Source organism: Mus musculus, chromosome 5 (assembly GCF_000001635.26).
Source record: "Mus musculus strain C57BL/6J chromosome 5, GRCm38.p6 C57BL/6J".
NCBI lineage: Eukaryota > Metazoa > Chordata > Mammalia > Rodentia > Muridae > Mus > Mus musculus.
Genome location: NC_000071.6, coordinates 9,370,182 through 9,385,890, shown reverse-complemented (window position 1 = coordinate 9,385,890; position 15,709 = coordinate 9,370,182). Strand labels below are relative to the sequence as shown.

Sequence of the window (15,709 nt, the reverse complement as noted above, 5' to 3'; positions counted from 1 at the left end):
TGCATTTGTTTCTTCTTCAGTGGTTTAGACCTCTCTAGAAATGCATAAAGGTAAAGAGGAACTCTCTTCACCGTCATATCTCCCAAGAGAGCCAGGGCCTCACCTTTCACTTCTAAGGCTTGATTTGAAGCCAAAAGACCCCTTTCTCTGGGGTGTGTGATTGCAGTAGGAAATTGCTCAAAGATGACAGCCATTTTTGACAATCTAAAAGCAACAAAGGAACTCCAAGCCAAGCAGGAGTGGGTAGGTAGGGGAGCAGGGCGGGGGGGGGGGGCAGGGAGGGTAAGCATTTGAAATGTACATAAAGAAAATATCTAATAAAAAATAAAATAGAAAAAATAAAATAAAATAATAAAAAATAAATTAAAAAAAAAGAAGTACTTTAGAAACTCTTCTGCTGCAAGGAGAAAAGAGGATAGTGAGCCAGCAGTGGCGTTTAAAGAGGGTACAGGCTCTTGTTCGAAGATTGGGATGAACAGGACAGTGGTTCAGGGGGCATGCTATCTGCAAGACCCTATAGATAATAGCCACGCTATCTGTAAGACCCTATAGGTAATAGGCATGCTACCTGCAAGACCCTAATAGTAGATTCTAAACACTTACAGATAATAGACTTGGCACCAGGGCCTTGGAAGAAGCAGCCAAGTTCCCAGTGCTGAAGCTAGCAAAGAAATGCAGAGCCATGAGGGCATCTCAGTGTCCAGGGCAGCACTAGGAAACTGACCAGCTCTCCCCAGCAGAACAAACAAGAGAGACCAGTGTCATTAACAGAGGCCTCTCCCTGCCTCTCCAGAGCCATACAAGCTCTGGAATCACATATATCCAGGGACTCAACATAACAAAAGCTAATATGACTTCTCCTTACCTCTTTGAGGAGATTTGCAACTAGATTATAGATGGTTTTGAAAAAACAAGTTTCCAGCTTCTGGCTATTATAAATAAGGCTGCTATGAACATAGTGGAGCTATGGAAAGAACCCAGATGTCCTTCAACAGAAGAATGGATACAGAAAATGTGGTACATTTACACAATGGAGTACTACTCAGCTATTAAAAGCAATGGATTTATGAAATTCTTGGACAAATGGATGTATCTGGAGGATATCATCCTTAGTGACGTAACCCAATCACAAAAGAAGTCATTAGATATGCACTCACTGATAAGTGGATATTAGTCCAGAAACATAGAACACCCAAGATACAATTTGAAAAACACAAGAAAATCAAGAAGAGGGAAGACCAATGGGTGGATACTTCATTCCTCCTCAGAATAGGGAACAAAATACCCATGAAAGGAGTTACAGAGAAAAAGTTTTGAGCTAAGACGAAAGGATGGACTATCCAGAGACTACCCCACCTGGGGATCCATCCCATAATCAGCCACCAAACCCAGACACTATTGCATATGCCAGAAAGATTTTGCTGAAGGGACCCTGTTATAGCTGTCTCGTATGAGGCTATGTCAGTGCCTGGCAAATACAGAAGTGGATGCTCACAGTCATCTATAAGATGGAACACAGGGCCCCCAATGGAGAAGCTAGAGAAAGCACCCAAGGAGCTGAAGGGGTCTGCAACCCTATTGGTGGAACAACAATATGAACTAACCAGTACCCCCAGAGCTTGTGTCTCTAGCTGCATATGTAGCACAAGATGGCCTAGTCAGACATCACTGGGAAGAGAGGCCCCTTGGTCTAGCAAACTTTATATGCCCCAGTACAGGGGGATGCCAGGGCCAAGAAGTGGGAGTGGGTGGGTAGAGGAGCAGGGAGGAGAGAAGGTATAGGGAACTTTCGGGATAGCATTTGAAATGTATATAAAGAAAATATCTAATAAAAAAATAAAGTTTTACAAAAAAAGAAAAAAGAAAAACAAGTTTATAGTAGAGTTCACCCAATTATCTGGAAATCTGATTCCATAATTATACCTCAGAAAAGACCTCTATTGGTCCCCTTTTTAAAAAGATTGATGTAAGTATACTTCAAAGAACGTATAGTACTTTCAACAAAGGCCAACATCTGGGGTTGCCAACATTCAGAAGCGTTAAATCTGAGGAAGTCCCATCCTGCACAGCCACCGGCCTACCTCCCTTTGACGTATTTCAAGTCGCCATGTTCTTTTTAATCTGTCTTCTTCCGTCTGAGCCAACCGCTAAGTACCAAGAGAGCCGAAAGCACCTTGGCCACATCCTCAGTAAAGAGAGGCTGGCTCTGCAGTCAACTATATCTGCGGTGGAGTCTTAGATCTGCCACATGCAGACCTGGGGGCAGCTACTGGCCCGCTTCAAGCCTGTAAAACAGTACACGGACTGTTATAGCTTATACATACTCCTAATCCGAAAAGCTCAAATTCCTCCAAATCTGAGTTTTCTGTGTATGCCAAATTCTACAGTGTTGTTTCCTGTAATAAATAGTTTCTACTATTACATAAAACTAATTGTAGATGAAGTATGTGAGATATATTTATATATAATGAAATACGAATGGATTATGTGTTTAGACTTGAATACCATCCCCAAGATATGTCATTATGCATATGCAAATATTCCAGAGATAACCAAGGACAGAATCCAGCTCTAAGCACCATGTCTGTCTCGATGTCAGAGTAAGAAATGGTGGTTATGGTCAACAATAGAAATCTAAGGTGCAACACTGGGGATATGAAAGCAATGTGTATAATATGATGTGACTGTGTTTCTAAGTTAGTTAGATCTACTAATTGACTTGTGAACTTTAAAATAACCTCCTTTTACCATAACAAAGAAAAAGGCAAAATTCTAAGGCCAGACACCAATAGCTGTCTGAAGAAGGAATATATATAATATATATATATATGATATAATAATATATATGATATATATATCATACAGGGACAGAGACAACTTCAGATTTTAGACAAAAAGCTGATATAAAAAGTGTCCCAGTTATCATGTACTATTTTTAAAATAAGCATCATTTCAAAGTATATTATAATTAAAAGAAACCTCACTATTAGAGTTTTAGAAAATCCTTTCTTGTTGAAGAAGCAAATTCACAAATTTACTTATGGATGTTATGAAAATATTGACTGGAAAAGGTCTCTGCAGCCTTCAAATAGAAGTCATTCTTATTTAGGTATCCATCTTATAACAACATTAGGAATCCTTGGTTAATGTGTGCAATTCACAGCATACTGATAAGTACTAAATTATGACTTCTGGAGAGTGAGGCCCTGATTTGGAATGCCTACCAATCCCCATGGGTACCATCTTCCACTATAGTCCTCTTTAAAGAGGGCAGCTAGAACTAGTCCAACACCAACGCACCTCCTATCCACAGAGTAAACATTTAGAATAGTGTCTCCAAATAAGGCTGGTTACAGGAGCCAAAAAAATCAATCCCAAGAGTACAGAAGACTGGCAAATACAATACAGATTTTCTAGGAAACAAATTTGCAATAAGCCAACTACATCACTGTTACCCAGGCTCCAGTTGCCTTTAAGCACATTGTGCTCCCACTAAGAACAGATCTTGACTGTCCTGTGTGCCAGTGACAGCCAAGACCCAGCCTGGCTGCACCTACTTCGGTATCAACCCCACTGTATCTTCTGACTCCTGTTAGATCACCTGACCATGGGGACTCTCAGGTTTTTTCTGCATTTATATAAAATCAGTCACCAAGAAAGAATGGTTATTTTTTTCTGATTTCTTCACCTGTCAAACTACTACTAGTCTCCACAATACCTACTGCTGATGTTCAACTTTTCCAATGAGTAACATACACACTGTTTGGATAAGGAGTCAGCCACCCACTTAATAACTTACTTACCCTTTGCATTCATTTGGAAACTGAACCTGTCTACAAAAGCTTTTGGAAGACCACAGAAAAATCAAAATAGTTTCTCTGCCAGCTCTAGAAGCCAGGGCCAAAATTGGTCTATTTCACTGCATAAACTTCCAACTGACAAAATGGTGTTTTGGAAGGTAGTTTATAAATAAAAATAGATTTGATGCCATCTCTCTGTGTTTATTATGAACTCTGAATAATTGCTGGAAAACAAGAAAATGGGTGTAATATTAGCAAACAATCCCATAGTCATTCTATAAGGTACATTCTATATTAAAATAATTAAACTATTTCTATGGCTAATAAAAAGGAATCATTCCAAGAAGAGATCTGCAGGCAGTGGTAGTGATGACAGGCAAAAAAGGAAATAAACTTCATAGCAACTCAGAGGTTCTCTCTCTCTATCTCTCTCTCTCTCTGTCTCTCTCTCTCTGTGTCTGTCTCTCTCTCTATCTCTCTCTGTGTGTGTGTCTGTCTCTCTCTCTGTCTCTCTGTCTCTCTCTCTCTGTCTCTCTCTGTGTCTGTCTCTCTGTTTCTATCTCTCTCTGTGTCTGTCTCTCTCTGTCTCTCTGTCTCTCTCTCTGTCTCTCTCTGTGTCTGTCTCTCTGTCTCTGCCTCTCTCTGTGTCTGTCTCTCTGTCTCTGCCTCTCTCTCCTCTCTTCTCTCTCCCTCTCTCTCTCTCTCTGTGTCTGTCTCTCTCTCTGTCTCTCTGTCTCTCTCTCTGTCTCTCTCTGTCTGTCTCTCTGTCTCTATCTCTCTCTGTGTCTGTCTCTCTCTCTGTCTCTCTCTCTCTGTCTCTCTCTGTGTCTGTCTCTCTCTGTGTCTCTCTGTCTCTCTCTCTGTCTCTCTCTGTGTCTGTCTCTCTGTCTCTGCCTCTCTCTGTGTCTGTCTCTCTGTCTCTGCCTCTCTCTCCTCTATCCTCTCTCTCTCTCTCTCTCTCTCTCTCTCTCTCCTCCATTTTGTTTTTTACTAAGACAGGGTTTCTTTGTAGCCCTGGTAGTCCTGAAACTCACTCTATAGAGCGGCCTGGCCCTTTAACTCAGAGAGATCTGCCTGCCTCTGCCTCCCAAGTGCTGGGATTAAAAGAATGTGCTACCATACCCAACAACAGGTTATCTCTAAGAGGAATTCTAAGTGATGCATGTTTTTAATACAATTAAAAAGTATTGTTTTACAACTCAGAGATAGATTCTGTTCCTCTTCTCTCCATAATTTCAAATAAGAGAATAGATTTTTTTAAAGAAATAACCTTTAATATTGCTCGTGTCTCATTAAGCATTTTAGACAGAAGGACACAAGGTCCTGAGAAAGACCCAGGGCGTAAAGGAACCTAGTGCCAAGCCTGACAGCCCAAGTTCAATCCCCAGGAGCTACACGGTCTAAGTAGAGAGCCGAGTCTCCCAAGTTGTTCTCGGACCTCCATACACACACTATAGCACACCTGAACCTACACACATCCTTGCATACATAGATAGATGCATACAAACAAAATAAAGAAAAATGTACCAATTTTTATTTTCAGGAAAGGCTCTATTATTTTGCTAGATATCAACACTACATATACACTGTCGCCAGGTCTCTTGTGCTTATTATAATGGCATCTAAAACTAACATGATGAGTTTATGGTTTAATCAGGCAAACAAATAATCAAAAAAAAAATCACAACATACTGCATTCTTTGCCTTTCACTGGGTCAGGCAGGCCAGAGCAATCCACTGCAGAATTCGGAATGGCGACCCTCCACCTGGAGCCAGTGCTATCACATTCTGTATATTCAAAGTGGTAATCTTTCTGCAAACAATCACAAAAATAAGCCTTTGTTAGAGCCAGTTCTAACTGGTAAGCTGAGTTGTCTCTATCATCCCAAATGGCCTGTTTCCAAACTGCATCCTGTCCTGGAGTCTTATCCCTCTCCCACCCTGCCCATAGCAGCATTTCCTTAATCCCAGAACGGATCCATGTAAAGCAGAGTGGGTAAGAAGGACTGGTCAGAAAAAAGCACCCAACACTGTCTATCTTCTGAAACACTACAGCACACTTCCCATATCTCCTTTGTGGGGCTTGGGATCTAAGTAGCTGACAGATATAAGGGAATAAATGACTTGAGGAAGTTAACTGCTGCCACTCAAGTGCTTCCAAGCCAGCAATCATTTCCACTGACCTCATCTCACTCAGCTTGAAACTTAACAGAAGGTGCAATCATTCAAACACCACTAAACTGCCTGGACTTTTTAAAGCCGTTCTCTGAGGCTTAATTCACACCCACCTCAGCAAAATGCTATCCTTCAAGATATTAAAACAGATCACTTATTACAACTGCCCAAATAAGATCCACTTGTCTCTTCTCATGGTGACTTCATATATATATATATATATATATATATATATATATATATATATGATCCACTTGTCTCTTCTCATGGTGACTTCATATATATATATATATATATATATATATATATATATATATATATATATATGAATGATCCACTTGTCTCTTCTCATGGTAACTTCATATATATATGGAAAGTTTGAACTGGGGAATAAGAACCAAGTGTTACAGGGGCATTTCGACAATTAGAGAAATTCGAAGTTTCATTTCAGTAGCCTAAGCTTAGGGACTGGGCCTGGAACCTCATACCTACAAGGCAAGCACTCTGTACCTGAGCTATATCCCTGTCCTTACGCTGTTGACACAAGTCGGTGTTATGAGTGTTAACTGTCTGCTTTCCCCACTGCTTATATACCTACCACAGTATATTAAAGACAGGCAAGAATAGAACCCTCAAGTACCATCATCACAGAGAAACTGGGACTGGAAGATCACAGCTGCTAGGCTTTTTCTCACTCTCTCTTAATAGCCAATCCCCTCTTCTAGAATCTGCTTCAATCTGAATGTGCTAAAAATTCCCCCAAATCATCCAGTTCTAAGTTCCTATGCTAATAGTTCTTTTAATTTCTCTATTTATCTCCCTTTGTTTCTTTCTTTCTTTTTCTTTCTTTATTCCTTCCTTCCTTCCTTCTTCCTTTTTTTATTGTAAGCAGTAAGAATAAGGAGTAAGCCAGGCCTACTTTTGACAGTCTCCCACCCCAAATTCCAACAGAATGTTCCTAATTTCCTTTTAAGCCCTCACCAACTGTGGTGGTCTGAAGGAAAACGGTCTGAAAGGGTAGCGGAACTGTTAGGAGGTATTGCTTTGTTGAAGTAGGCGTGGCTTTGTCGAAGGAAGTGTAGCCATCACTCGAGGGTGAGCTTTGAGGTTTCAGAAGCCCACGTCAGACCTGGTGGCTCACTGATTTGTAACACTCTCAGCTACCTCTTCCAGCACCAGGTCTGCCTGCGTGCTGCCATGCTTCCCACCATGATGCTAATGAACTGTAGGTCAGTCCCAATCACATGTTCTCCTTTATAAGAGTTGCCATGGTCATTGTGCCTCTTCACAGCAAGAGAAATCCTAAGACACCAAAATTGCTGTTGTTATCTCTAATAACAACAATATCCTACCTAATATCCTACCTATGCAATTTACAAATAGTATAAGGCAATGCAGTCATTTTCTGCTATATTACTTGTAATTTTACTGAGCATTCACTGAGAGTATTTTACATGCCATTTCTACCAATAATCTTAAGACAATCTAGGCTTTTTATTATTATTATTATTCAAAATTTCTCCATCACACAATTCCAAAGTCAACTCCTTACATTCAGGTTTTTGCTTAGCAGAACTTCTCAGGTCCAGATGTCAGTAGTTTCCATGGCAACAGGAACAGAGCACCACAGCAACCATGTATTTTCCCACAGCTCTGTAGGTATTAACTCTGAAGGCAGTATCATGGTTCTGACCAAAGTCAGACACATCGGGTAGACATAGTTCTGCCTTGACCATGGGTTGTATACTTCTAAGTTCTCTTAAGAGTGTTGACTTTCTAAATATCAAAAGCAGCCTTTAACATGGTAGAGTTTTCTCTTTAGTGGATGAAAAATCTTTCTTGTCTTGTTGACTCAGACCTTGAAGGAAAACTGCCAAATTGTTCCCTGTGGAAGCTGTCGGAAGCAGGAGGCTGCCAGCTAGGCAGCCCATCTTTGGATCAATGCTCCAAGCTCTCCATGAGGAAACCTCACTCCAACAGCAAAAACTCTGAAAGCACAGCTGGAGTTGTGGCTTCCGCTTCAGGAGGTCTTGCTCTAATCACAACTGCTCACAGAAAATTTGTGAATGAAAATTCCTGAAAAGAACCACACCTTTCACTGAACCTCTCCAAGCTGGTAGGAACTTCAAGGATTTGGGAAGGTAAAGTATTCAAGGATTTGGGAAGGTAGAGTATCTTGCAACTCAAGAACCAAATTTTCTTAAGATATCTCTACCCCCTTAATATCATCTTCCTCTGTATCTGACCCAATACCTAGGTAATCGTTGCGTAAATCCTTTGGAATGTATGGACAGACTCTTAAGTTTCCAGCCAACCAAAGAGCTAAAAATGCTGTGATACAGCATTCAAAGCCTATAGCAGCATTTATTCAGCTTTGCTGTAGCCTGACTACCTAAAGCAATAAATCTTGAAAGTGCCCTGTTTTATAACTTCCTCTGTTCTGATATTATAAAAGCTCCAACAAACTGTTAACACATTGGAACATGGAACTTGGTGTGACCTAATATGTATTCCCAGGACATTGTCACTCACACTTTCCTCCAGAAAATACTATCTCATATCCTCTGAAAGCTGTGTTCTTGTATTGATGACTTCAACTTTACAAACTTCAGTGAGCACCACATGACCCTGCTACAAGTGTTTCAGAGTATTCATTGACAATTATTCTGGAATGTTCTCTCACTCATGGTCCTATGAAAGTTGGGAACCACCTCTAGTAAAGATTGAGCAAAAACCTCTATGATTGACACAAAGGGGGCTGTACCTATCTGAGGTTTCTGACTGATCACCCTGATTCAAGGTTTGTATGGTCTGACTTTATATATGGCTTTAACTGGGTAGAATTATAGCTGAACACTAGTTCTGTGGAGCCTTTCTTCTGGCTGAGTAAGAAGGCTGTTTCCCATACTTTTGGGGTTTGTCAGGGAGCCTTTTCTCCTATACACTATACACTATATGCTGGCATTCAGTATTAGGCCAATAAAAGTTTCTTCCCAAGTGGCCTCTTTGCATATTGTCTTTATAATGGGCAGAAAATGCTGGGTAATTATTCAAGAAGCAGACAATACCCTGGGGTTTCCATCCCAGGCAACAATACTGAAGAGTGAGGAGACCATGAAGAATTCCAGAGTCAAAAAGAGCTAAGTGTCAGTATACCCATAGCTCTAAGCTATAACTTGGAGATAACCCAAGAGCTCCAGAGAGCCCTGGAGAACTACAGGAAACAACCAAAAGTCAGAAACCATGAGCAGCTAAGTCTACAAGAGGCAAGAAGTCACTAAGAACCAAAGACTGGAATGGAAGCCATGAATATTAGAGGTCCTGGTGGGTTGAAGCGTCAGGTAAAGTAGACATTTTCTGGTTTCTTTGGACTCAGTTAGGTCATAATGATGTTTTGCTCAGGCAGACAGATGAATGAATGTTTTGCTAAAGCAGACATGTAAAAGAATGTTTTGCTGAAGCTGACACATGTGAAAGGATGCATGATGTTTAGAAATTATATATATATATATATATATATATATATATATATATATATATATATATATATATATATATCCCACAACAGTAGGAGCTCAAGCAGTGGTTCAATTTTCTTTGCCTCATTAGCCTTCACTGATGAGACACATATATTGGTTCACCTTACACTGAATTGCTGATCTTTGCTTGAGGTCACTTCATAGAGAGAAACTCACTAAAGGACTTCTCATGAGATTCCTGCAGCTTCTTGCCACTACCTCAGACTCTGACCAATTGGGGGCCTCACGGTTTCTTCTGAATTGAACTGCCCCTGATGATTTCACATGTGGTGTCTGCCAAGTGGACCGGACTACAGCTGCTGATTCATGTTTGGTGTTTGCTAGTGGACTAGACTGAGAACAATGAAGACTGGAATCTCCCCAAAGAACTATTTCTAAACAGGTCTACTTCCCTCATATCCTAATAATCTTTCTTTTCAACTACCACTAGTAGATCATGGGGTAGAGAGGAGGTTGAACCCTTATGAAAGTAGGTTGTAAAAGATATATGCCTACACTCAGGCACAGTGAGAGTTAAGTGACTGCAACCCTGGCTGGTAGGTGCTAGTACTCTGAACTTAGAACAGAAAGTTTCAGCTTGACCACGAAGAGCAGTAAGTCTCCAGCTCCGAAAGCTTGAAGCCATAAGCCTCTTTCATCCAAGGCTTAGAGCTATAAGCCTCTGGACCTAGAAACTTGTCTTGTGAATCTCTGGAACTCAGGGTGGCCATCAATACCCAAGTTACTGCTTTCTTCTTGCCTCTCTACCACTTTTATGTAGATAGAACAAAGGACTCTCCTGTCACACTGTGACAGTGTTACCTGGTCATACTGCCTGAGGAAGCAGGGGGTGGGGTGGGGGAATCCATTCCTATCTTTGACAGTCAGCATTCTTGGCTTGTGTCTGGATCACTCCAGTCCTGCTTTGTGGTGACACTGCCTTCTCCTATGGCTGCTCTAGCTCCAAAGTTTCAATTTGCATATATATATATATATATATATATACATATATATATGTATATATATACACATATATACATATATACATATATACACACATATACATATATAGTGTATGTGTGTGTATATATATATATATATATATATATATATATATATACTATATAAATATATAGTGTATATATGTGTGTGTGTATATTTTGCCATGGAAGTCAACATTTACTGTTCTAAGAATTACAGTCTGTGAATCCTTTTCTGTGTTTGTGCTTTACTTGAGAAAGTATCTCTGCAGTCTCTGTGGGGACAGGCCAGGCTGGTCAAGTATTTGCATAATGACTTTCATGTTTCTCTGGTTCCCAGCTATTTGTATTCAGAGGACTTTCTTTTTTCCATATCCCACTGAGAATATCCTGGCCTCTATATGTAAAATTTAAGTTATTTCTTATCATCCTAGCAAAATAATGATGCTATGAAGTATGACATGAATTTCAAATGCAGCACGGCCTTTGAATAAAATAGGTAGGCCTCTGACTGATTCAGGTTGCCAGTGAGATGAGAACAGAACTAAGTACATAAAAGCAGGGTTTTGTTTTTCAACTCTAAACATGAATGTCATATGCTAATTAATTTTCCTAAGATTATTTTATCCTATCTCCCACCTCTATGATACACAACAATTCCAAAGAGCTATCAATGCCATTGTCACCAAATTCTGAGGATGCCAGCAGGAAGCTATAATGTGTTTCTTTACAACTTTAAAATACTGAAATTCAAATCTATTTCGCGCACAGGGCTATACTTAATGCTCAAGGATTTCAACTGCAGCCTAAACCAGATGGATTTTGTTTCAAATTCATCATTTCATATGAACTCATAACAATTTTAAGACTCCATTCCTCACATCCATCAAATGATTTAAAAAGATAGTGTGGTGTAGTAGCATTATTGAAAATATGATATATACCCACCTAAACTCTATGCAGAGTACTGAATAATGAGAATCCTAGTACATGAATGTTCAGATTTATAGAAAACCCCCATATCACTAATCACTTAATACACACTGAGCACTTCTGGGAACTGGAAAATAGCTCTGAGATTTAGGTATAGGGTGTACTTCCAGAGGACCAGAATTTGGTTCCTAGCACACTCATGTCAGCTCACAACCATGTCTATAGTCATAGTCAAGTTCTAACAGATCCAACATTCTCTTCCAGCCTCCATGGGCATGAGACAGGCATGTAGCATGTGTGTGTGTGTGTGTGTGTGTGTGTGTGTGCGTGTGTGTGTGTATACACACACACACACATATATATACTCTCATAGGTACACATAGAATAAAACATATATAAATATTAAAAAATAAAAACAAGTGTCCTAGTGCAAAATGGCAATTTTTAAAAGAGATAAAATCATTTTCATGCAAATACAAAACTAATGCATGAAAAATATTCATGACTAACTAGCAAGTAAAATCAGTAAAATATTGCTACCAGTCAAAGGAGAATTCAAGAGTCAAACAAGAAAGCAAAGGGCATTTGCTTATGCAAGTATGGTAAATATCCAGAGGGTAACAGTCAATTATATTCTAAATACAAATGTGTTTTCAGTTCTGGGGAGAAGATGCATTCATATTCCTGCTAGTTCCTTATAACGTAGCATTATAAAACCTTTCAATGACAGCAGGAAGACACCGGCCTCTGAATAACCTGATCAAGGTGTGCTTGCTAATCTGCCTGCATATTTCAACATTTTTCATAATTTTACCTGACAAGGAGAAGTTTCTTGACAATTTTTCCAACCCTTTAGAGCTCCTGATAGTTTGTCACCACGCTTATATGAGTCATAGTGTCTGCTCATGAGCCAGTCTGCAAACTAAAACCTGGAACAAGAATAGAGGCCCACTCCAATGCAAAGGACGGGCATTCCTTACACATGTCTGCAAACCACGGGATACTGTGGCATGGAGACACTGTCCCCACTGGGATCCCTGGGAAATCTTACGTTGCAACTGCACAGAAACCAGGCAACAACCCTCCAAAAATAGAACATAGACTTATTCCTGGCCACAGAACACTTAAAGGAAAATAATCCTTTCATAGAAATTGGGACTTTCTACACACACATACCTTCCATGTGTCACAAATCAAGGTATATAGGCTTAGACCCTCAAATAAGAGCAAATTGTGTCATGTTACGTGGAAAACACAAAATGTCAGGATATACTCAATGGACATTTTCTTCCCACCACATCTCCCCAAACAAAATCATCACTAAGAAGTCTCATGCTCCTCACTGTAATCTTTGGGAGTCATTGTTCTGACTAGTTATAACATTTACAGTTTACACATAGGCTACATATGTGATTTCAAATAAATCTCATATAAAAGGATGTTTACATATTGATAACAAGGATGCATTATTTTGAAACCACATGAATCCAGCCTTCAGTGCCATAATGAAGTGTGAGGTAATTAACTTATTTGTGTGTGATATGTGCACACAAGTATGTGCATCCACATCCTTAAGCCGTTGGAATACTCTGACATCTTCTCTCACTCTCTACCTCATTATTGGAAACAGGGTCAATCACTAAACCTGAATGGCTTTGCCCTTTGGATAGGCTAGCTAGCCAGTGAACTACTGGGATTCACCTCTCTCCCTCCACCAGTGCTGAAGAATCAAATATGCAGTCATGTAAGCCCTTTATCCCAGGTGCTCTTGCTTTCACTACAAATATCTTACCCACTGAGCCGTTTGCCTATCCCTACTGACTGATAAGGAAAAAATTCACTTTGGCCCATTGTACTGTTGGGTCTGTGATCAATTGGCACTATTGTCTTGGACTTCAGGGTAAAATGACATGTCAGAGTAGAAGTATATGGTGGCACACCACAGCAGCAGGAAGCAATAGAGAAAGAAGTGTCAAGACTCCACCATTGCCTTCAAAGTTATAGCTCCAATAACTAAGAACCACCCTCCCAGCTCCACTTCCTAAAGGCTGTTCCACTTTTCAACGGTACCATCTTAGTGACCAAGCTTTTAATACAGGTGATCCTTGAAGAGACTCTAAGATCTAAACTCAAGCAGACATCAACACATATCTTAAATATCAGAGTTCCCAACCTTCCTAATGCTGTGACCCTTTAATACAGTCCCTCAAGTTGCAGTGATCCCTACCTACAAAATTATCTCACTGTTATTTCAGAACTGCAATTTTGCTAAGATTATGAATTGTACGTATCTGATATGCAGGCTATCTAATATACAAACCCCAGAGGGGTCACAAGTCACAGGCTGAGAACCCTTGTTACATATAATGCTTTATACAACAGTCGATGTCATTTTAATATATGTTATATATTGCATATATATTATATACATGTACATTTTTTACTATCGATATTTAATTCTTAAATGAGTACTATAATCTTAAAGGCTATATGGGATATTTAATTTTTTTCTCTTCAATGAGATTATAATTTTGTCAGTATGCTAGATACATACATACACACACATGCACATATACTTGCACACACACACATGCACACATGAATGCATGTGAATAAAGGTTCAAAGTGCAACTGCAGTGCTGTAGATCGGTATGCAGGTAAATACTCTATCTGGTCAGAAGTGCCTGTGAAAAATTCCTTAACTTCCCAGAAGCTACAATGTTGTACCACTGCTCAAGAAATTCACAGAAGCCAAGTTTTCCTTAAGTATTCCACCAAACACCCATTCCTTAGAACTCAGATAACTTCATTTTAGAAGCCAACTTTTCTAGAAAGATAAGAATTTTTAATGTTTAGAACTGCATTCGACAGAGTATGTTGGCTGAGTTTGCCACAAAATAAAGAAGAAAAGAAAAGAAAAGAAAAGGAAAGAAAAGAAAAGAAAAGAAAAGAAAAGAAAAGAAAAAAACAAGACAAGACAAGACAATGTTGACTCCATGTAACCATGATTTCAGAGGCAGAGAACATTCCTATGAGCTGGAGAAGCTGAAAAAGTGTGGAGAAGAGGGCCTCACAGGAAAGGGTACAAACACTCATTCATTCATGAGTGCCTAGCTTGGCAGGGTATATGAGCAGGATGTCAGACCTTATGCTGCAAAATGCACTAGCTTACAACAGATTAACAAGTGAGGGGGTGGACCACAAATGACTGAACATAGCGGGTACTATGAAATTTGTTCCTATTAATAAGCCACACTGAGGTACTTTGCTTCTTGGCGTCTCTGTCTAGTCTCTGTAAGCAATTTCAGAATTACCTATAAAGGATAAATATAATGCAGAGACCATACTTTATAATTCGTAGTCAAAAAACAGCAAAGAGGTCATGGCAAGGGTTCAAGATACTTGCCACACAGCATAAGGAACAGAGTTAAGATTCCCAGTAACCACTGGGCAGTGGTGATGCATGCCTAAGGACCAGCATTCCTTACACATGTCTGCAAACCACAGGATACTGTAGCATGGAGACACTGTCCCCAGAACAAAACATTGGGAGGCAGAGGCAGGTGGATCTCTGAGTTCGAGGCCAGCCTGGTCTAGAGAGTGAGTTCCAGGACAGCCAGGGCTTGTCACTTGACAGGGATCCTGTCACTCAGCTATGAGACAGGATCCCTAGGACTTGGGGGGAAAGCTAGGTAGCTAGACTAGCCAAATTTTCAAGCTCCCACTTCAGAGAGATCTTGTCCCAGTAAAACAAAGTGAAGAACAATCAAGAAAGTCCCCTGGTGCCAGCCTCTGATGTAAGCACACAAGTGCACACTCACTCACATACACACACACACACACACACACACACACACACACACACTGGTAAGTATGAACACACCATATACTTATATTTGCAGAGATAGAGATAGAGGGGGGGGCAGGGAGAGATAGCAAGCAGAGGAAATTCTCAGGCTTCCAAGACAAAATAAACAACAACAACAAAATCAATACTTACAGAAACACAAGAGATAGGAAAAAAGGAAATGAGTGTAATCCATTTTCTCTACTCTTTCTTCATATAAAGCTCACTATCTGAATTTCTATGCAAAGCATTGGGAGCTTCGTTGCCTGAGCTTGATGCTAGTTCCAAAGAACCCCTGGGTGGAAGTATTCAGCCAGCACCTGGGTGAGACAGTAAAAAGGAGAAAATCTGAAACTATGGTACCCAGCTCAAGTATCTCTTCAAGCCCAGCTCGGATGAGTGAGCAGACCTCAGGGGACCAGGCAAAAAGGCTAAAGGCAGGCCAGCACTTAGTGC

The 15,709-nt window shown here is 40.0% G+C and overlaps 1 protein-coding gene and 1 non-coding gene across 10 annotated transcripts in view; both read right to left on the bottom strand.

The window, feature by feature from the left end:
• The window catches only part of Elapor2 (endosome-lysosome associated apoptosis and autophagy regulator family member 2), a 218,565-nt gene that overhangs the window by 98,773 nt on the left and 104,083 nt on the right, over positions 1-15,709 (bottom strand). For 4 of the 9 annotated variants that reach the window (NR_153371.1, NM_172706.4, NM_001359884.1 and 1 more), the window contains exon 2: positions 5,493-5,613. The exons of 4 other annotated variants lie outside the window; for them this stretch is intronic. Coding sequence is in view for 3 of the 5 variants with exons in the window: in NM_172706.4 (NP_766294.2) it covers positions 5,493-5,613 (121 nt within the window). In the remaining 2 variants the exon portion in view is untranslated. Of the gene's footprint in view, positions 1-2,081; positions 2,286-5,492; positions 5,614-15,709 lie in introns of all 9 variants that reach the window. One more of the 9 variants, XM_030254371.1, reaches the window with a different exon arrangement.
• Positions 10,112-10,187, bottom strand: Mir879 (microRNA 879). Its single transcript, NR_030537.1, has one exon. It is a non-coding gene; the product is annotated as a microRNA 879 (primary transcript).